Source organism: Neomonachus schauinslandi, chromosome 2 (assembly GCF_002201575.2).
Source record: "Neomonachus schauinslandi chromosome 2, ASM220157v2, whole genome shotgun sequence".
NCBI classification, from domain to species: Eukaryota; Metazoa; Chordata; class Mammalia; order Carnivora; family Phocidae; genus Neomonachus; species Neomonachus schauinslandi.
Window position 1 is genome coordinate 143,480,801 of NC_058404.1, and position 22,835 is coordinate 143,503,635.

Here is a 22,835-nt window from a genome sequence, read left to right on the forward strand (position 1 = left end):
GGCTAACAGAGGGCAGAAGTAGTGAAGAATGTAATAGTGACAGGAAATGGGCTGTTGCGTAATCGTTACTGAGGGTGGTGATGAAAGGCCTCTCTGAAGAGGTACATTTGAGGTCCAAAATAAAGAGAAGGCAGTCTTGATAAGAACTGGTAGGCGACATTCCAAATAGAATGAAGAGCAAATGCACAGGCTCTGTGTTTGGAAGCTTGGTGTGTACGTGGGCAATAAGGTCAGTGGGGCCATAACAGCAGATATCAAGAGATAAGAGCTAAATTGTGGGTGGCCTTGTAGTTTGGATTTTATCCTTGTATGGGGCTTGTAAGGATCTGACCAGGGAGGTGATGTGATCTGAATTAGTGTGGAGACTGTTAGGAAGGGATATCAGGTGATGGACATGGTAGCTTAGATTAGGGTTGCAGTTGTGAAGATGGTGATAAATGGTCAGCTAGTAAGATATATTGTGGAGATAGAACCTAGAAGACTTAATTATGGATTAGATTCTGAATGTGAGGGAAAGAATGTTTAAGGATGATCCCTGGGATTTTTATGGAACTTGGGTGGAAAGCTGTACTCTATTGAGATATTGAAGGAGCAGGAGTAGATTGTGGAGGGAAAAATCAACAGTTCTCTTTTAGCAATGTTAAGTTTCATATGCCAATTGAATAGCCAGGAAGAAATGTCAGGTGGTTTGATTTTGGAGTTCTCTGAGGAGAGCTCAGTGCTATGAGTGGCCAGTATAGGTCTTTGCAGCTGGTGGATGAGATGAGATCACCTAGGGAGTAAGTGTACAGAAGAGAAGAGGCTGAGTGAGGACTGAGCCCTCAAATACTCTTAAAATTCAGGGTTTTAGGGGCACCTGGGTGGCTCAGTCAGTTGGGCATCTGCCTTCAGCTCGGGTCATGATCCCGGGGTCCTGGGATCGAGCCCCACGTCAGGTTCCCTCTTCCCTGGGGAGCCTGCTTCTCCCTCTCCCTCTGCCGCTCCCCCTGCTTGTGCTCTGTCAAATAAATAAAATCTTAAAAAAAAAAATTCAGGGTTCTAGTACCGGAGAAGCCTGCAAAGGAAACTGAGGGAGACAAAATATAGCAAGTACTGGTGTCATGGAAAGCTAAGTTTCAAGAGTTTATCTCAAAAGGAAAGAATAGACAGTTGTGTCAAATGCTGCTGAGGTCAAATAAGGTAGTGAATTAATTAAGCTGGGCTATCTGCTATAGTAAATAGACCCCAAAGTGTCTAATGGCACCAACAATTGTTTTTTACCTATAAAAAATAGGAGAGTTGGGGCGCCTGGGTGGCTCAGTCATTAAGCGTCTGCCTTCGGCTCGGGTCATGATCCCAGGGTCCTGGGTTTGAGCCCCGCATCGGGCTCCCCGCTGGGCGGGAAGCCTGCTTCTCCCTCTCCCACTCCCCCTGCTTGTGTTGCCTCTTTCGCTGTGTCAAATAAATAAATAAAATCTTGAAAAAAAAAATAGGAGAGTGGAAGTGAAGAGGCCAGTGGTCTGGCCCTCCCCCGCTTGGTCATTTAGGAACACAGATGAATGAAGGCTCTACCAGCTTTAATGTGTGGCTCCAAGATCATGCTGTAGTCATCTTTGTTATAGCCAGGTGAAAGAGAAAAGGAATATGGAGGATCTTGTGTGGAGATTTTTATGGGCCAGGACTGGGAATGGTAGATACCTCCTGTTCCATTGGCTTGACTTAAGTCACATGACCCCAATCTCAATGGAGATTGCAGAAAATAAACAAGCCATACATACAGGAAAAAGGAACCAGCTTATTGTGAGTAGTTAGTAATCTCTGCTACAGATGGCCTTGGCAAGATATAGGCCATAGTGACTTTACAGAAAAAGTCTATTCGTTTACTTCTGATTCTCTTAGGCTTTCATCCTTATCATATCACTGAAATAGTTTTTCCCAAGTTTTGTTATAAAGATTAGAGGAATGGGGTAGAGGTTAGAGGGAGATGGAACGTCAAGGGGGAGTTTTTGTAAGAGGCATGTTACCAGTGCAAACAATGTGTGTTCTTAACATTTGAGGAATGGATTTCCAGGTTCACACTGTTATAGTATAGATATATGTTGAATTTGGCAAAGTAAGTGGTATATTGTACTTTAGGTGTTCAAAACTAATTGTCATCTTAATCACTTTTATATGTAGTAATGAGGTCATTGAATCAACTACTAGGTTGAGAACAGAATTCTCTCTTCTATGGCAAGTGTCCTTCCATCAAAGAACCAGGATTTCAAAATAAGTCAGTCCATTTTCTTCATAGAATGAGATGTATTCATACATAGCTCCACGCTCTATAATATACTGAAAATAAAGACTACTTTCTGTAGTCTGAAGTTTTATGACCCTTCTGTTCACTTGGTGACTCATTTGAAGTGATGCCAAAAACCTATGATAATTCAGTATCTCATGGGACCTAAGTGAGAGGTATTTTTTGTTTGTTTGTTTGTTTGGCAAGAAACTGACCCAAGCACATAGTTTTTGGATGTCAAGATGTGTAGAGAATGATCATTGCCAAGAGTCATTTAATAGGGATGATCACTAAAGTGAGGAAGACAATTGGGCTACTCTAAGCTAAAATATGTAAATTTATTGAAAAAGATTTCTGGGAAGGCCATATATTTCTTGTCCTGTAGTCTATTTTGTATTGAGATAATTTACATACATAAAATCCACACTTTTAATACAGATCAGTGGTTTTTAGTATATTCACAAGATTGTATAACCATGACCACTATCTAATTCCAGAACATTTTCACCACCCTAGAAGGAAATCCATACCCATCCAAATCCAAATCCATTCCCATCTCTCCCTCAGTCCCTGGTAACTACTAATCTTTCTGTTTCTATGGATTTGCCTATGCTGGACACTACATAAATGGAATCAACACATGGCTTTTCGTGTCAGACTTCTTTCACTTAGCATAATGTTTTCAAGATTCATCCATGTTGTAGCATGTAGCAATACTTCATTCTTTTTATATTCCATTGTATGGATATACCATAGTTTATCCATTCATCAGTTGATGGACATTTGAGTTTCACTTTTTGGCTATTATGAATATCATTGCTGCTATAAACATTTGTTTAAAGTTTTATGTGAACATATATTTTCATTTTTCTTGGGTATATACCTAGGAATGGAATTGCTAGGTCATATGGTCCTTAGTCTCTTTTATCTTTTGTTTCTTTGCCATATCTCCACTTCTCCTCTCTTGTTGCCAATCTCATGCACACCCACATTGTTTTCTTTAGATTTTTACAATATTTTCACTTTTTTTAGTGATTAAACTGTCCCTCTCAACCTCTCCCTGTATTTTCCCACTTGAGTAGTTCATGTTATGATTTTTCATAAAAAGTTCATCACTTTTCATACTGTGACCTCATGGAATTGAACTCAATTCCAATGACATTCTTCAGTAATCTTCAGCTACCCAAAGGAACAGCCAAACATTCCACCCTTTAGAACCCATCATTGTCATCATCTTGTGCCAATTCCAAGGTCTTAAACAGTCACTTTTTCTCCTATTTCACTCCCATTAAACTTCATGCCTATGTGAACTCCACTCCTTCAGTGCCTCTGCATTTTCAATTTATTAGCTAAATTCTGTCAAAATTTGTCTTCCTATCTAGCTGGAACCCAGGGCAAGCCATTTCAATGGTGCTTTCTCCATCCTACTTGATTTCTTTTCTTTCTTTTTTTTTTTTTAAGTAAGCTATACACCCAGTGTGGGGCTTGAACTCATGATCAAGAGTCACATGCTTTTCTGACTGAGCCAGCTAGGTGCCCCTCCATCATACTTGATTTCTTAACTCCTTTGTTTATTCTTCTTGCTGTACCAATTCTCTAAGAGTTAGCTTGTGTGCCATTTGTTTTCTCCATTCTTGCCCCTGGGGATGCCAAGTCCTATAAAATAGAGTCCGTTGGTTTCACTGCAAATTCATGGTGTCCAGGCTCAAGTGGGCACATCTTACTATTTTATATTCTTTTCATATCAAAATGACTTCTTTGTAACTATTTCAAGGTATTTCTGCTCTCAAATCCTTGAGCCTCAATCTCACCATTATCTTTTTCAGCAAAAATGAAGTTCTTTTACTGAGAAGATCTAGACCAGCCACTGTGTCCGTCCTACACTTTTCTCAGTTTTTCCTTTTTTCTTTAAGCCTCTTCAAGGCTAAGACCTTCTCATACTTTACCACCTTCACTACCTGTCCTAGGCTTTTCATTATTCCTTTTCTTGCCTCTTTAAAGCTTCTCTCCATTCTTTTTCCCTACAAAGAGTTCCCAGTTGAAAACGAAAAATAAGCAATAACCCAATCCTGCTTCTACCTAATGCTACCTCCTCTTCAGCAAACCTGTAGGTAGCTTTACCCAGGATGTATAATTGTTGAATACCCTATGTCTCCTTCACAGTTGGCTTTCAAACTCAGTTCTTTTTGAAAGAAAGCATCCTATTCACCGAATCTAGTTTTTTAGTCTTTATCCTTTTGGTTCCCTGTGGGATATAAACAGGTTATTTAAGCTTCAGGGCCTCTTGTCTGGAGGGGCCTTTAAATGTTCATATTGTTGAATATATTTGTAAGGTTGGAAAAGTAAAATATTCTTGTATTTTTTTTTAAAGATTTTATTTATTTATTTATTTGACAGACAGCAAGAGAGGGAACACAAGCAAGGGGAGTGTGAGAGGGGAAGCAGGCTTCCCGCTGAGCAGGGAGCCTGATGCGGGGCTCGATCCCAGGACCCTGGGATCATGACCTGAGCCGAAGGCTCCCTGCTTAACGACTGAGCCACCCAGGTGCCCCGATATTTTTGTATTCTTGTTCTCAAACTTCAGTCCTAACAAACATGGATTTGCCACTTTATAAAAGGGGGTCTCCTGAATTCATATAAAAAATTCATCAGATTCTGTTATAGCCTATAGAGGTAACAAAACAGGGCATGGCTCCCTCCTACTTGGTCACATCCAGGGATAGAGCTAATTTCTACATGAGGACATCTTGGATTGGCCAAAGAATTATATTCTTTCCATGCCCAGGTCCTAGGTCTGCTCCTCATGATTACAGGTTCAGGAACTAGATTTTAAGCAGCTTGACCAAGGTGATCAAGCACTGGAAGATTAATTCATGCTAACCAAGCTTACAAAAGATAATTTATAAATCAGAATATTTATTTCTTAGTATACAAGAAAGAATTAATACCTTAATATTGACTATAGTTATAAATATCTGCTGTTCCAGGACATTCTCCTAATTGGATCAAGGTGTTCTAGAGCCCAAATACGATTATAAAACGTTTAGTCTTCATGATTTCTTTTTATAAAGATTTATATAATCTCTACACTCAACGAGGGGCTCAAACTCAGGACCCCGAGATCAAGAGTCGCATGCTCCCCGGACTGAGCCAGCCAGGCTCCCATACTCTTCGTGATACAATGTGAAAATAACTTGAGTGCTTAAGGCCTTTCACTGGAGGGGTATGGCTTAAACCCCAAACTACTTGAAGATGAGGAAAACGCTGTTTCTTATGTGACTCAAGCCTTTGCGTCATTCTGACCTACCAGTCTTGCCTGGTCATGGATCTAGCCTTAAGCCATGGTCTGTACCTTTAACATCTCACCCCCAACTGCACCCTATTTGGCTGCCACAGGCCGGTATCGCACATCTCTTCTAGTTCCTCTGATGGCCTAGCCCTTCTCTTATTTCATTCATGTTCTTTCTCCCTCTTCCATTATCTCCACTTAAAGTGTGTCCCTCGCTTTCAGTGCCCAGGCTGTCCTCCTCGAGGTCCCTCCTAATGTCACCTGTGTTGTCACCTACTTGCTTTCACCTTGCCTCACCTACTAATCATCACTTCCTAGGCTGTCACCCTCATCACCTACCTGGCCCAGCCTGGCCCCACTGCCCCGACTGGAAAGGAAGCATCGAATCGCGGTCAGGGGGAACCTTCCCGGGTGGGGGCGCCAGGGGCGGGTCTTGCTCACCGCCCCCGCAGGGAAGCTGCGAGGAATGCTTCATCGCCCTCTGTGCCTGTTTTCCCCCTTCTGTTTTCTCCCAATCCCACAAAACCACCACCCTTTTATTCTCTCCGTGAGCGCCGGAATCGCCTCTTGCTCTCAGTTGCGAGGAAAGGTCTCCCGGCAAAGGCAGAAAGGTGCCGCTCTACTTGAAAATTGAAGTATAAAGTGGGTGCTGGTGTCTGCGCATCAGTGAACAGAACCTAGGCCAAGCCCTAGGTGAAGGGGCAGGGTGGTTGGCGCTGAGCCAATCGTAGCTCGTGACGACAGGGCCCAGCCAATCAGAACGCGGGAGGCTTGGCGCACTCAGGGCGGGGCCGGACGGGTGGGAACCCGCCCCCTTGCAGCTCGGTGGCCAACGCCTTCGCCCAGGGTTATGCCGGAGCCAAGCAGGTTCACAGACTCCAGGGACTGGGCACCTTGAGAGCTGGGAGACGGTGCCCTCCCACCCAACTAATTTCTTTACAGGCCTTGGCCTTAACAGGCGTGTTGGTGCCTGCCGTGGACGCATTCTGACCTGCGCTGTATCCCTCTCGGGAGACTGTGCCTATGGTTGGGGCAGAGTGAGGTCGTTGCCTTGACGACGGCAGCATGCGGCCCGCGGACCCCCTGAGTGTGAGCCTGCGGCAGGCCGAGGCCAATCTGCCTCCCTGCCTGATTCGCCCCGGTCCGGTGACTGTGTCTACAGAAGAAATCAGACCAGCTCCGGAATTGCTAGTTTGCTAATCAGCATCTTTTAGACCTGCGAGCGAGATGCATTTCATCTCAAATTTGTTTCCAAGTTGAAAACCTTGGGTCTTTCCATGTGAAAGGATTTTAAAGAAACAGTAAGTATAATACTTTTAAAAGCTTCTATTATCTCGTTCTCTGATTTGTGATAGATTTCAATCTGTCTTTAACAAAATAAAAAGTTAGCATTATTTTTATTATCTGATTGTTGGTATTAGAACCGTATGCTTACATGGCACATTTCCAGGAATACCGCATTGCCAATTGGCCAGGCATCCTTTCAGTTTGTATTACCCTTACACACCAGGAGTAGAAGACGTGAAAAATTGTAGTTTATGAGTAACTGTTTCAGGAAACGAGAAGCTTTTTAAACAGTGAGACTTCTTCTTTTTTTTTTTTTTAAAGATTTTATTTATTTGACAGAGAGAGATACAGCGAGAGAGGGAACACAAGCAGGGGGAATGGGAGAGGGAGAAGCAGGCTTCCCGCTGAGCAGGGAGCCCGAGGCGGGGCTCGATCCCAGGACCCCGGGATCATGACCTGAGCCGAAGGCAGACGCTTAACGACTGAGCCACCCAGGCACTCCCCAAGCTGTGAGACTTCTAAGGTATTTGTGGGCAGTGCCACTTGAAAAAGCAGGTGTGTTCAATGTGCTGTGACTACATGTGTGGTTGGTTTCCAGAATAAACTTGGAGTAGCCAACTTGCTTAATCTTAGCTTGTGATATGCTTCAGAACATCTTAGACATGCTTAAGGTAATCTTAATTTTGTTCACTTTGCATTTTCAAATATTGAGGACACCAATTGCAAAATGTTTGAAAATGATCCAGGTTATAAAGTCCAGCTATATTTGTTCTTGGCATGAGAAACCTAAAGTCTAGATCTTAATAAAGCATGCTGTCTTAATGGAAGGAAAAAAATTCAGTAAAGGAGAGAGAATTACACTGAGAATTTTTTTCAAACAGACATTTTATTTAAAAATAGTAGATATTAAATGGAAGTTAATATGTCAAATATGTGGAAAGTTAGTGTTATGGACACTGCTCTGTAAACAGTTTATAGAACCTACTATCAAAGCTAGAGGTAAAATATGAAATAATTGGAGTTGGTGTTGACTGGAATTTACTTTCATCTTTTCCCCCTTCAGGTCAGTCTTCTGGTTTTCCATGTATATCTATGCCTTATTATGTATATATATTAAACCCTAAATTATTAGGGTAAACTGATGAAAATGTATACACACTGGGTTATCACAGTTTGCTAGAACAAAGAGGGTATTTGTTTTGTCTTTGTTATCAGTGTACTAATATGGAAGCAAATAAAACATCACAATTCACAATCTGGGTAAATTAGTTTTAGATTGCCATAAGGACACAATTAATGAGATAGGTGAGAGTTTTTTTTTTTCTTTCCACGTTTTATGAATGAGTATTTTTGTATTGTTAGGTTAAAAAAATGAACTATAAATCATCATTTGAATATATAGTTACTCAAAGATTGTTTTTTTTCTCCCAAAACTTTTAGAATCATATTGGGATTAGGAGAAATATTTTTTATTCTTTGTTTCTGGAATTTAATTGCAAAATCAGATTTAAAAAATAAATTTAACTTTGGAGTTATTAGCTTTTATATTTCATGACAATCAAGACTTGTGAGTTAGAATCTATTTGTATTTGAACTGAAAAAGTTTTTTTCTATACCAAAATATGTAGTGGAATGATCACTGATCCTTCATCAGTCATTATTAGAATTGCCATTATCCAAAAAATGTCATATAATGAGATGTAAAAGAATTCTAAACACAAAATTCAAATGATCATACTTACAGTGAGTAATCATAAAAAGGACTTTTGAAATATTGTATTTGTTACTATTAGAATTTAATTTTTAAACAATTTGCTTATATACTGTGATGTCAGTGTTGTTATTTTGTACTTTCAATATGGGAATTTAATTACTACAGAGAAAAGTAAAGAAAAATAGTTTATCAAAGTTTCTTAGTGTTAACTTGGTGATGATTTTGTGAACAAATATTTTTTCCAACTGAGTAGAAAGTGCATAAAGATTTTCAACTTTGCTTTTTTTAAAGATTTATTTATTTGAGAGAGAGAGAGAAAGAGATAGTGCATGAGTGGGGGGAGGGGCAGAGGGAGAGCATCCTTAAGCAGACCCCCCTCCTCCACCACCCCCAGCCTGAGACTGAGCCTGACTTGGGGCTCCATCCCACCACCCATGAGATCTTGACCTGAGCTGAAACCAAGAGTCAGTCGCTTAACTGACTGAGCCACCTACGTGCCCCTCAACTTTGCTTTTTTAAACCTGATGTAAAAAAAATAAATTTGATCTTCACTAAAACCAAACTCATTGAGGCGCCTGGCTGGCTCAGTTGGTAGGGTGAGTGACTCTTGATCTCAGGGCTGTGAGTCTGAGTCTCACTTAGGTGAGGAGATTACTGAACGGTAAAATCTTAAAAAACAAAACAAAACAAAACTCACTTGTGCTTTTTCACCTCTGAGTGAAAAGGAGTTGCGTTTTTCTAAAATAAGCTGTAATTGTTTTGCATGATAGTTCAAGTATTGCTTTATCTGAATTAAAAATATATTGAATTTGTGCTCGCTTCGGCAGCACATATACTAAAATTGGAACGATACAGAGAAGATTAGCATGGCCCCTGCGCAAGGATGACATGCAAATTCGTGAAGCGTTCCATATTTTTTTACATCAACGTGGATGGGACTGGAGGAGATCATGCTAAGCGAAATAAGTCAAGCAGAGAAAGTCAATTATCATATGGTTTCACTTATGTGTGGAACATAAGGAATAACATGGAGGACATTAGGAGAAGGAAGGGAAAAATGGGGGGGGAATTGGAGGGAGAGATGAACCATGAGAGACTATGGACTCTGAGAAACAAACAGGGTTTTAGAGGGGAGGGGGGAGGGGGGGATTGGTTAGCCCGGTGATGGGTATTAAGGAGGGCACGTACTGCATGGAGCACTGGGTGTTATACGAAAACAATGGATCATGGATCACTACATCAAAAACTAATGATGTATTGTATGGTGACTAACATAATATAATAAAATTAAAAACTACAAAAAAATATATATATTGAATTTCATTAACATGACATTTAATAATTTAAATTTAATGGCTTTAATTATTGTCTATTATGAAATGTCTTGTCTAAATGAAATAATTTGAAAACATAGCTTAGATGCAGGAACAGTAAGAAATTGTGAGTCAGAACAGAACAGCCATTAACACAGCAACTGCTCTAATATGGAAAACAAGTGTGGAAGAATTAATTTACTGGGAAGGTGGAAGAAATTAATATACTCAACATTATTAACTCTGTGTTTTGGTTTCCCCAGCAAGAATTCCTACCGGTTTTGAATTAAAATGGAAAAATATGAGAACCTAGGATTGGTTGGAGAAGGGAGCTATGGAATGGTGATGAAGTGTAGGAATAAAGATAGTGGAAGAATTGTGGCCATCAAGAAGTTCTTAGAAAGTGATGATGACAAAATGGTTAAAAAAATTGCTATGCGAGAAATCAAGTTACTAAAGGTGAGTAAATACTAATATTGAGTTAAAAAAATAAGTTGTTTCTTGACCAAGATTATATTTTTAGAAAAAAATTACTGTTTTTATATTAATTTCCATGCCAAGATTTAAGACATAAATTTCTTTTTTGACAATAAACAAATAAAATAATTATATATGCATATTCATTTATCCTATGAATATAAACATGATTTTGAAAGTATTTGTTGCTTCTTTCTGTATCTATCTATCTATCTATCTATCTATCTATCTATCTATCTATCTATCTATATCTATCTGTCATCTGTGTTGGGAGTCCTAAAGACACTCCATGTTCCATGATTCAATAAGAGGACTCAGAGCACTCAGCATATAGTTGTACTCATGGCTATGATTTATTACAGTAAAAGGATATAAAGCAAAATCAGCAAAGGAAAAGGTACATGGGGTGAATTCCAGAGGAAACCTGTCACAGGTTTCCAAGAATCCTCTTCCAGTGGAGTCACACAGGATGCACTTGTTTTTTCCAAAAGCAAGCTGTGACAACACGCATGAAATACTGTCTACCAAGGAGATTCAGGAGATTCAGCATCCAGGGTTTTTATTGGGTGATGTTCATGTAGACACCCTCTGCCTGGCTCTACCAAAATTCCAGAATCCCAGAAGGAATGCAGATATTCAGCATAAACAATTTTTTTTGTACATTGAGCCACTTGATCAGTTCTGGAAATGAAGGGAACCCTCATGAAATCCAAGTTCCCAGGGGCCAAGCAAGGGCTCACTTTGCAAGCAGACCTTTCTAAGTCTCAGGCCTGCTATGTGATCTCTCTCTCTCTGTAATCAGTCTCACCAAAAGTTTATCAATTTTATTTATCTTTAGAAAGAACCAATGTTTGATCTTATTTTCTTTTCTTTTTTAAATTTAATTTTAAAAAAAAATTTAAATTCAATTTAATTAACATATAGTATATTATTAGTTTCAGAGGTAGAATTTAGTGATTCATCAGTTGCATACAACACCCAGTGCTCATTCCATCCAGTGCCCTCTTGAATGCCCATCATCCAGTTATCCCTTCCCCCCACCCATCTCCCCTCCAGCAGCCCTCAGTTTGTTCCCTATACTTAAGAGTCTCTTATGGTTTCTCTCTCTCTCTGTTTTTGTCTTATTTTTCCTTCCCTTCCCCTATGTTCATCTCTTCTGTTTCTTAAATTACACATGTGAGTGAAATCATATGATATATTTCTTTCTCTGACTTATTTCGCTTCACATAATACCCTCTAGTTCCATCCATGTCATTGCAAATGGCAAAATTTCATTCTTTTTGATGGTTGAGTAATAGTCCATTATATATGCATATATATGTGTGTGTATATATACATATATATATACACACACACCACATCTTCTTTATCCATTCATCTGTCGATGGACATCTAGGCGCTTTCCATAGTTTGACTATTGTGGACATTGTTGCTATAAATACTGGGGCGCATGTGCCCCTTCAGATCATTATGTGTCATTTGGATAAACAATAGTGCAATTGCTGGGTCATAGGTAGCTCTATTTTTTACTTTTTAAAAAAAGATTTTATTTATTTATTTGAGAGAGAGAGAGGGAGAGCACACAGGAGTAGGGGGAGGCACAGAGGGAGAAGCAGGGAGCCTGACACAGGGCTCCATCCCAGGACCCTGGGATCATGACCTGAGCCGAAGGCTGCCCCTAACTGACTGCGGCACCTGGGTGCCCCTATTTTTAACTTTTTGTACATTGATCCACTTTATCAGGTCTGGAGATGAAGGGAACCCTCATGAAATCCAAGTTCCCAGGGGCCAAGCAAGGCCCTTATAATCTGAATATATACTATGTAACATTTTATCCCTTTAAAAAAATTTTTAAGATTTTATTTATTTGACAGAAAAAGAGAGAGTGAGCATGTGCACAAGCAGGGGGAGCAGCAGGCAGAGGGAGAAGGAGAAGCAGGCTCCTTGCTGAGCAGCGAGCCAGATATGGGGCTTGATCCCAGGACCCCGGGATCATGACCTGAGTTGGAGGCAGATGCTAAACCACTGAAGGCAGACCCTTAACTGACTGAGCCACCCAGGTGCCCCCCCGCCCTTCAAATTTTTTGATACTTTCTTTTTTGGCTCAGAGTATAAGTCAATGAAAAAAAATTGCTTGTGTGCTTGAAAAGTATTCCATTAAGTCTGTGTTATTTAAATCTTCTAAATCTTCTAAATTATTACTGATTTTTTGTATGCTTTTTCTATCTAGTACTGAGAAGAAATATGCTAAAATCTTCCTCTGAGGGGCGCCTGGGTGGCTCAGTCGTTAAGCATCTGCCTTCGGCTCAGGTCATGATCCCAGGGTCCTGGGATCAAGCCCCGCATCGGGCTCCCTGCTTCTCCCTCTCCTGCTCCCTCTCTTAAAAAAAGAGTTCTTTTTTTAAGTGCTCTCTCTCTTAAAAAAAAAACTTCCTCTGAGTTTATTGGTTTGTCTGTTTTTCATTGTAGTTCATTTCATGTTTAACCTTACAAACAGAAAAGCCATGTTATTAGTGCATTAAAGTTAGAATTATTATACATGTTGAATCAAATGTTTTAGCATCATGAAATAAATTATTAATGTTTTGTCTTACAGTCTGTTTTGTGTGAAACTAGTAAAGCTACACTATTTAATTTTGGTTAGTATTTGCATAGCATGTCTTTTTATACATTTTTACTTGGAAGTTTCTCAATTCTTGTTTAAATGTGTCTTCTGTAAACATCATATGGTCACATTTTGCTTTTCATCTTGTTTGACAACCTTTGCCTTTTAATTGGAATATTTAGTCTACACGTAATGCAATTTCTGGTATATTTCAGTATAAATCCATCATCTTTTTTTTTTTTTTTTAAGATTTTATTTATTTATTTGACAGAGAGGGAACACAAGCAGAGGGGAGCTGGAGAGGGAGAAGTAAGTTCCCCGCTGAGTAGGGAGCCCGTTGTGGGGCTTGATCCCAGGACTTCCGGGATCATGACATGAGCTGAAGGCAGATGCTTAATGACTGAGCCACCCAGACACCCTAAATCTACCATCTTAATATGTGCCATTTGTCTTACTGCTTTTGTCTTTCTTTTTCTTTTCTTTCTTTGGATTAATTACGTTTATCCTTTCTTTATTTCCCTCTAATAATTTAAAAATTATACATCGTATTTCTCACTTTTTAGTGGTTATCATAGACATTTGTTGAAGTCTAACATTATCTGATACTTGTATTCTTCTTCTAGGTAGTACACATCCTTACAATACTTATCTCTGGTTATTCCCTTCTATCTTATATGCTAACATTGTTGTGTATTAACTCTTACATATTTTTATTTATTTATTCATTTATTTATTTTCATATATTTTTTAAACATCACAAGACATAATTATTGTTCAGTGTTCATTTAGGTTTATATTTACCTATAACTTTCTTTGTTCTTCCTTTTCTTCTGCAAACCTGGCCATTTATCTGGGATCTCTTCTCTTCTTGGAGTGTATTATTTAGGATTTCCTTTTGTGAGGATCTACTGTAGACAAAACATTTCATTTTTAGTTTGCATGAAAGTGTTTTTTTTGCTGTCATCCCTGAAAGATATTTTTGCTATATATGGAATTTTAGGTTGGCAGTTGTTTTCTTCTAACAAAATGAAGGTAACATTACTTTGCCCTCTGGCTTCCATTGTGCTCCTGGGAAGTCAGGTGTCAGTCCAGTTGCTGCTCTTTTATACACTTATTTTTTTATTTCTGCATCTTTTTTTTTCCATTCAGCTTTTTATTGACATAAAATGGACATATAGAAAAGTGTATATCTCATAAGAATACATCTCTGTGTATTTTAAAAAATTAAACAACTCCATGTTACCACCATGTAAGTCAAGAGAGAGAACATTAAAATCACTTCATAAGCTTCCCTTATGTCTCCTCCAGGCACTACTTCCTTCCTTCTCTATCCAGGTCACAAGTATTTCTTTTTTTTTTTTTTTTTTAAAGATTTTATTTATTTATTTGAGAGAGAGTGAAAGCAAGAGAGATGAAAGAGGCAGAGGGAGAAGCAGACCCCCAACTGAGTGGAGAGCCCGATGCGGGGCTTGATCCCAGAACCCTGGGACCATGACCTGAGCTGAAGGCAAACACCTAACCAACTGAGGCACCCAGGCACCCCACGTTTTTGGGTTTTTTTTTAAGATTTTATTTATTTGAGGGGGGGGAGGGACAGAGGGAGAGAATCTCAAGCAGACTCTGTGCTGAGTGTGGAGCCTGATGCAGGGCTCAGTCCTACAACTCAGAAATCATGACCTAAGCCAAAACAAGAGTCAGATACTCCACTGACTGAGCCACCCAGGTGCTGCACAACTATCCTAATTCTAATCAGCATAAGTTAGTTTTGTTTTCTGGCTACTTAAAATTTTCTCTTTGATCTTGTTTTTCTGAAATTTCACTATAGTGTGTCTAGTTTGGGTATCTTTTAATTTATCTTGCTTCATTGAAGTCTTTATGAATCTATGATATGATTTCTTCCATTAATTCCAGAAAATTCTCACTTATTATTTCTTCAAATATTATTTCAACTCATTCCCTTTCTTCTGTTTTTGGGCTTCAGTTAACATAAATCTTCTTGTTGAATTATCTTTTACCTGTTTTTCTTTTCATCTATTTGTCTCTCTATGCACTGTTCTGCATAATTTATTCTGATTCATCATTTAGTTCACTAATTTTCTCCTCATTATGATTAATCTCCATCACTGAATTGTTAATTTTGAGTATTGTATTTTTAAATGACTTTTTATTATGAAATATAACCAATATATAGATAGTGCACAAAAATATAATTATAGCTTAATGAATTATTGGAAAGCAAACATTCATAGAACCACCACCAGGTCAAGAAATCAAACAGTGTCAACAATGCTTTTCTTGTACTATCCCAGTCACTCTAGCCCCTTCCTTCTCCTTTAAGGTAAACACTATCCTGACTTGTATGTTAATCACTGCCACGATTTTTCCCCCACATTTACCAAATAAACAAGCATTCCTAACCACTTATCATCCTCATAAAAAGCTTTTTTTTCACTCTCTTAATGTCATCTTTTACTCAACAGTAGTCAATTTCAATGTAGTCAAGTTTTTAATATTTTCTTTTATGGTTGGTGCCATTTATATCTGCTTAAGAAGTCTTTTACTACTTAAGAGATTAGGGTATCCTTCCATATTATCATTTAGAAGCTTAATAGCTTTGGTTTTCATATTTATATTTCAATACACCTAGAATTGATCTTAATTATGGTGTATGGCACAGTCAAGTCTTATTTTTCCTTTATTGATGTCTGGTTGTCCCAGAAACATTTACTGAAAATACCATTTTTTCTCCAGTGCTCTGAATTCCTCATTTGCCATATTTCCTTATATGTATGGGTGACTTTTCTACTCTTTATTCTGTTCCATTGGTCTGTTTGTCTAAGTTTGTGCCAGTATCTCACAGTCATATTCATTCTAGTGAATCACTACAGATATATGTGATATCCCTGCTATGTATTTTAATTCTACATATAGTTAAATCCCTTCCCAAATGTTCAGTCAGTATTTATTAGGACATATCTAATATTTACCCTTCCCATTACTCATCAATCATTCTTATACTTCTGAGCTTCCATCTAGGGTCATTTCCCTTGTATTTAAAACATATCCTTTATTTTCTTTAAAGCGGATCCACTGGTAAGAAATGCTGTCCACTTTTGTTTGTCTGAAAAAAAGTCTTTATTTTACTTTCTGCTTAAAAGACTATTTCCAAAGGATATAGAATTCTAAGTTGGCAGTTCATTACATTCAGTGTGTTCAAGGTATCATTCCACTGTTCCTCTGGTTTTCATTGCTTCTATTGAAATGTCAGATATTTCTTAGTATGTCTTTTTTTCTTTTGGATGTATTAAGGTTTTCTCTTTGACTTTGATTTTCAGCAATTTTACAATAATGTGCCTCGATGTGGGTTTCTTTATATTTATTTACTTTGAATTTATGTCTCTTCCATCTGTAAAATAATCTCATTTGTCACTTTTAGAAAATTCCTAGCTATTATTGTTTCATGTATTGCTACTGTCTTATTCTCTCTTCTCCATTTAAGAATTCAGTTTCAGGGGCGCCTGGGTGGCTCAGTTGGTTGAGCGACTGCTTTCAGCTCAGGTCATGATCCTGGAGTCCCGGGATCGAGTCCCGCATCGGGCTCCCTGCTCAGCAGGGAGTCTGCTTCTCCCTCTGACCCTCCCCCCTCTCATGCTCTCTATCTCATTCTCTCTCAAATAAATAAATAAAATCTTAAAAAAAAAATTCAGTTTCATATATTAGACCTTCCCCATATGTCTCTTATACTGTGTTTTTCAACCTTTCATTTGTCTCTGCTTCATTCTAGATACTTTCTTCTGACCTATCCTCCAATTCAGTAGCTAGGTTTCAACAATTTCCAATCAACTTTTGTAATTAAGCATTGATTTCTTAATTAAAGATATATTTTCCAATTCTGGTATTTCCATTGGATTTTTTTTTTTTATAGTTTCCATTTTGCTGCCAAAACTATTGTTCTTTCTTGACTACTTAAATTAGGCTTTTCTTTTTTTTTTTTTTTAAGATTTTATTTATTTATCTGACAGATAGAGACACAGTGAGAGAGGGAACACAAGCAGGGGGAGTGGGAGAGGGAGAAGCAGGCTTCCCGCTGAGCAGGGAGCCCGATGCGGGGCTGGATCCCAGGACCCTGGGATCATGATCTGAGCCGAAGGCATATGCTTAACGACTGAGCCACCCAGGCGCCCCTAGGCTTTTCTAAAGTCTTTATCTAGTACCTATTATCTGGATCTCCCATATGTTTATTTCTATTGTTTGGTTTTTTATTAAGTTAACTTTTTGATATGCCTGTATTAATTTTTTTTTAAGATTTTATTTATTTATTTGAGAGAGAATGAGATAGAGAGAGAGCATGAGAGGGGGGAGGGTCAGAGGGAGAAGCAGACTCCCTGCTGAGCAGGGAGCCCGATGCGGGACTCGATCCCAGGACCCTGGGACCATGACCTGAGCCGAAGGCAGTCGCTTAACCAACTGAGCCACCCAGGCGCCCACCTGTATTAATTTTTAAAAATTGTATACATAGCTTGAGTCTCTGGATGATATCTTTCCCCTGAGAGGAGTTGTATTTGCTTCTATGAGGCTCTTGAGGGCACTTTTTTTTTTTAATATTGTATTTATTTATTTGATAGAGACACAGAGAGAGGGAACACAAGCAGGGGAAGTGGGAAAGGGAGAAGAAGGCTTCCTGCCGAGCAGGGAGCCCGATGTGGGGCTGGATCCCAGGACCCTGGGATCATGACCTGAGCTGAAGGCAGACGCTTAACCGACTGAGCACCCAGGCACCCCTCTTGAGGGCACTCTTGAGGGTACACAAGGAAACCTAACATTGTGCCATCATCTTAATCCAATTTGAGGAATTAAGATTATTTGAATTTGAATTGTAGTCCATGAGAATGCCTATTTATTATTCACCCTTACCATAGTTTGTGGACTTTTAGGGCCAACCCAAAGTGAAAGTGTCTCATCAGGCTGTACCCCTTCTTTCTACCTTGATGGTCCCCAGACACCAATCACTATTACATTAGGCCACAAGACTGTCAAAAGTGCCACTCAGACTCTTAATCTTCTCTCTGAATTGGTATGTTTCCAGGGTTTGTTTATTTATTTATTTTTAAAAGATTTTATTTATTTATTTATTTATTAAAGATTTTATTTATTTATTTGAGAGAGAGAATGAGAGAGAGAGAGCATGAGAGGGGGGAGGGTCAGAGGGAGAAGCAGACTCCCTGCCAAGCAGGGAGCCCGATGCGGGACTCGATCCTGTGACTCCAGGATCATGACCTGAGCCGAAGGCAGCCGGCCAACCAACTGAGCCACCCAGGCGCCCAAGATTTTATTTATTTATTTGACAGAGAGAGAGAGAGCACAAGTAGGCAGAGTGGCAGGCAGAGGGAGAGGGAGAAGCAGGCTCTCCGCTGAGCAGGGAGCTGGACGTGGGGCTCGATCCCAGGACCCCAGGATCACGACCTGAGCCGAAGGCAGCCGGCCAACCAACTGAGCCACCCAGGCTCCCCTGTTTCTAGGGTTTAAAAAAAATAGCTCTAATTGCTTGGCTCACTTCCTGGGTCTCCATCTTCAAGATCTTATCTAGATATTCTTTATTATCTTATCTCTCTTGTCCCTTAGAATAGTGGTTTTATAATTTTGTCCAGCTTTTCTATAGGCCTATAATGTGGTCTATCTTGGTGAATGTTGCATTTGAACTTGAGAAAAATGTGAATTCTGCTGTTGGGTAGTCTATAGATGTCAGCTATATCAAGTTGGTTGATGGTGTTGTTGAATTTAACTCTGTGTCCTTACTGATTTTCTACCTGTTGGATCTATCTATTTCTGAGAGGAATGGTGGACATTTCCAACTATGATAGTGGATTTGTTTATTTCTCCCTGCAGTTCTATCCTCATATAGTTTTTACCTCATATAGTTTGATGCTCTGTTGTTAGGCACATACATGTTAAGAATTATTATGTCTCCTTGGAGAATTGATACCTTTTAATTATGTAATGCCCGCTTTATCTTTGATAACTTTTCTTACTTTGCAGGTTGGTTTAGTCTGGAATAACTGCTCCTGCTTTCTTTTGATTAGTGTGGTATATTTTCTTCATCCATTTAATTTACCTTATTTATTTATCTTAAAGATTTTGTTTTTAAGTTATGTCTACACCCAACATGGGGCTCGAACTCATAACCCTGAGATCAAGAGTTGCATGCTCTACTGACTGAACCAGCCAGGTGCCCCTCTATCAATTTACTTTTAATTTATATGTATTTTTATACTTAATGTATATTTCTTATAGATAACATATAGTAAGTTTGTTTTGATCCACATTCTGACAATCTGCTTCTTTTAATTGGTACATTTGGATCATTGATATTCAAAGTGACTATTTTGTGATATAGTTGGGTTAATATCTACCATATTTGTTACTATTTTCAATTTGTTGCCCTTGTTCTTTGTTTCTGTTTTTGTCTTCCACTCTTTTTCTGCCTTTTGTGGTTGTAATTGAGTATTTAATATGATTCCATTTTTTTCCTCCTTTCTTAGCTTATCAGTTAGAGTTCTTTTAAAATTTTTTTTTTTTTAGTGGTTGCCCTACAATTTGCAACATACATTTGCAACTAATCCAAATCCACTTTCAGATACACACTATACCACTTCCCGTGTGTATGAGTAATGTTTAATAATAAAGTAATCCTAATTCCTTCATCCTGTCTCTTGTATCATTGCTGCCACACATCTTACTTATATTTAAGCATACCTAAGCATATATATACCTAAGATATATTCATAAGCATATATGATCAAATACATTATTGCTCTTATTATTTTGAACAAACTTATCTGTTATATCAATTAAGAATAAGAAAAATAGGGCGCCTGGGTGGCTCAGTCGTTAAGCGTCTGCCTTCAGCTCAGGTCATGATCCCAGGGTCCTGGGATCCAGCCCTGCATCGGGCTCCCTGCTCTGTGGGAAGCCTGCTTCTCCCTCTCCCACTCCCCCTGCTTGTGTTCCTGCTCTCGCTCTCTCTCTCTCTGTCAAATAAATAAATAAAATCTTAAAAAAAAAAAAAAAAAGAATAAGGAAAATAAAGTTTTTATATTACTTTCACTTACTCCTTTGATGCTCTTCCTTCCCTTATGTAGACCAGATTTTTTGGCCTATATTATTTTCCTTCTCTCTAAAGAATTTCTTTTAACATTTCTTGCAAGGTAGGTCCACTGGCAACACATTTCCCCAATTTCCGTTTGTCTCAAAACTCTATTTTTCCTTTACTTTTTTTTTTTTTTTAAGATTTTATTTATTTATTTGACAGAGAGAGACACAGCAAGAGAGGGAATACAAGCAGGGGGAGTGGGAGAGGGAGAAGCAGGCTTCCCGCGGAGCAGGGAGCCCGATGTGGGACTCGATCCCAGGACCCTGGGACCATGACCTGAGCCGAAGGCAGACGCTTAACGACTGAGCCACCCAGGCGCCCCTTTCCTTTACTTTTGAAGTATTATTTTGCAGGATACAGAAATCTAAGTTGGTGGTTTTTTCTCTCAAAACTTTAAATATTTCTCTCTACTCTCCTTGCTTGTGTGGTTTCTGAGGAGAAGGTGGATGTAATTCTTATTTTGTTTCTGGGTAGGTAAGATGTTTCTGTCCTCTGGCTTCTTTCAGGATTTTTTTCATCATTTTATTTTCTATATTTTGAAAATGATATGCCTATGTGTAGGTTTTTTGTTTGTTTTTTCCCTGGAATTTATCCTGCTTGGTGTTCTCTGAGCTTCCTGGATCTGTGGTCTAGTATCTGATATCAATTTTGAGGAATTGTCAATCATTATTGTTTCAAATATTTTCTTTTTTTTTTTTAAGATTTTATTTATTTGACACAGAGAGACACAGCGAGAGAGGGAACACAAGCAGGGGGAGTGGGAGAGGGAGAAGCAGGCTTCCCGTGGAGCAGGGAGCCCGATGTGGGGCTCGATCCCAGGACCCTGGGATCATGACCTGAGCCGAAGGCAGACGCTTAACGACTGAGCCACCGAGGCGCCCCTCAAATATTTTCTTTGTTCCTTTCTCTCTTTCTTCTTCTTCTGGTATTCCCATTACATGTATGTTATGCCTTTTATAGTTGTCTTACAGTCTTTGGGTATTTTTCTTTTCTTGTCCCTGTTCTCTTTTATTTTTGTTTTTTGAGAATTCTATTGACATTTCTAGCTTAGAGATTATTTCCTCAGGTGTGTCTAGTCTACAAATAAACCCATCAAAGACATTCTTCATTTTGTTAGTGTTTTTTATCTCCAGCGTTTCTTTTTTTTTTTTTTTTTAAGATTTTATTTATTTATTTGAAGATAGAGACACAGCGAGAGAGGGAACACAAGCAGGGGGAGTGGGAGAGGGAGAAGCAGGCTTCCCGCCAAGCAGGGAGTCCGATGTGGGGCTTGATCCCAGGACCCTGGGATCATGACCTGAGCCGAAGGCAGACGCTTAACGACTGAGCCACCCAGGCGCCCCTCTCCAGCGTTTCTTTTTGGCTCTTAGGATTTTCATCTTTCTGCTTCCATTGCCCATCCGTTATTGCATGCTGTCAGCTTTACCCATTACAGCCCTTAGCAGATCAATCACAGTTGCTTTAAATTCCTGCATCCCTGCCATGTCTGGTTTTGATACTTGTTCTGTCTCTTGTTTTTTGCCTTTTGGCATATCTTGTAATATTTTCTTTTTTTTATTCTTTTTAAAAAATTTATTTATTTGTCAGAGAGAGAGAGTGAACACAAGTAGGGGGAGTGGCAGGCAGAGGGAGGAGCAGACTCCCCGCTGAGCAGGGAGCCCGATGAGGGGCTCCATCCCAGGACCCTGGGATCATGACCTGAGCTGAAGGCAGACACTTAACCGACTGAGCCACCCAGGCGTCCCTCTTGTAATATTTTCTTGATAGCTGGGCATGATGTCCTGGGTAGAAGGAACTGCTCTAAATAGGCTTTAGTAATGTGGAGGTGAGGTAAGGGGGAGGCAAAGAGCTTTATAGTCTTATGGTAGGTCTCAGTCTTTTAGTCTGCCTATAGTTTTGGACAGTGAACTTTGCAAGTGTTTCTCAGTTTTTTCTCCCTTCCTTAGGTGGGACAGGATGGCTAGAGTAGGATGAAGTTGAGTATTTCCCTTCCTCAGGCCAGTTAGGCTCTGATAATACCACAGCTGCTTAGACTCTGCTTAACTAGTTTTTGCTGAGGGCAGGCCTTGTTAAGAACACAGCTCTGGCATATTTCAGAATGGTTCCTTTCTCTTCCTCCTGTGGAAGGAGGAGAGTTTTCTCCAAAATTGACTGTGGGAATCTGGCTAAGCTCCTGGAGATAAATCTCACAATGTTGTGGGGGCCCCTCTGTGATTGGGTTCTTCTGGAGTTTTTAACTTTTAGATTTGTCCACGCTGAGCCTCCAGTAATTTGTCAATTGCAGTTCAGGTTTTCCTGCCTTGGCATTGGTTCCTGCAAAGGTTTCCACTTGTGAGTCTGCTCCAGTTCAGATACTGGAACTTAAAAACAACCACTCACAAACAGGAAACTAGGCTTTTCCCAGTAATGCAACCACATACAGGACAGCCAACCAAATAATTTCCTCACTTTGCTTCCACGTCTGCTCTATAAAATCCTTTCCTTTAGCTTCTACCACTAGAGTACTCTTAACCTCTCTCAGTTTGATGATGCCTTGTGCAAATTGACGTTTGATCAAATAAGCTCACATAAATTTTAATGTGCTTCAGTTTCTCTTTTCACACACTGATACATATTTTATTTATCTACTTACCTTGATTTTTGAAAAGGTAACACCCACCTGCCTCTACCTTTTTCTTTTAATTGCTGTGGTTTATTTCATTGTATGGATACCTCTTAATTCCCTTAACCAGTGATATAT

At 39.2% G+C, this 22,835-nt stretch overlaps 1 protein-coding gene and 1 non-coding gene across 2 annotated transcripts in view; both read left to right on the forward strand.

Moving 5' to 3' along the window:
* The first annotated feature begins 6,754 nt into the window (after positions 1-6,754).
* Positions 6,755-22,835, forward strand: part of CDKL2 (cyclin dependent kinase like 2) — a 41,217-nt gene continuing 25,136 nt past the window's right edge. The window contains exons 1-2 of the mRNA XM_021702345.1: positions 6,755-6,850; positions 10,127-10,322. Coding sequence (XP_021558020.1) covers positions 10,155-10,322 — 168 coding nt within the window. The 5' untranslated portion in view covers positions 6,755-6,850; positions 10,127-10,154. The remainder of the gene's footprint in view (positions 6,851-10,126; positions 10,323-22,835) is intronic.
* LOC123324129 lies at positions 9,362-9,468 on the forward strand. Its single transcript, XR_006539622.1, has one exon. It is a non-coding gene; the product is annotated as a U6 spliceosomal RNA (small nuclear RNA).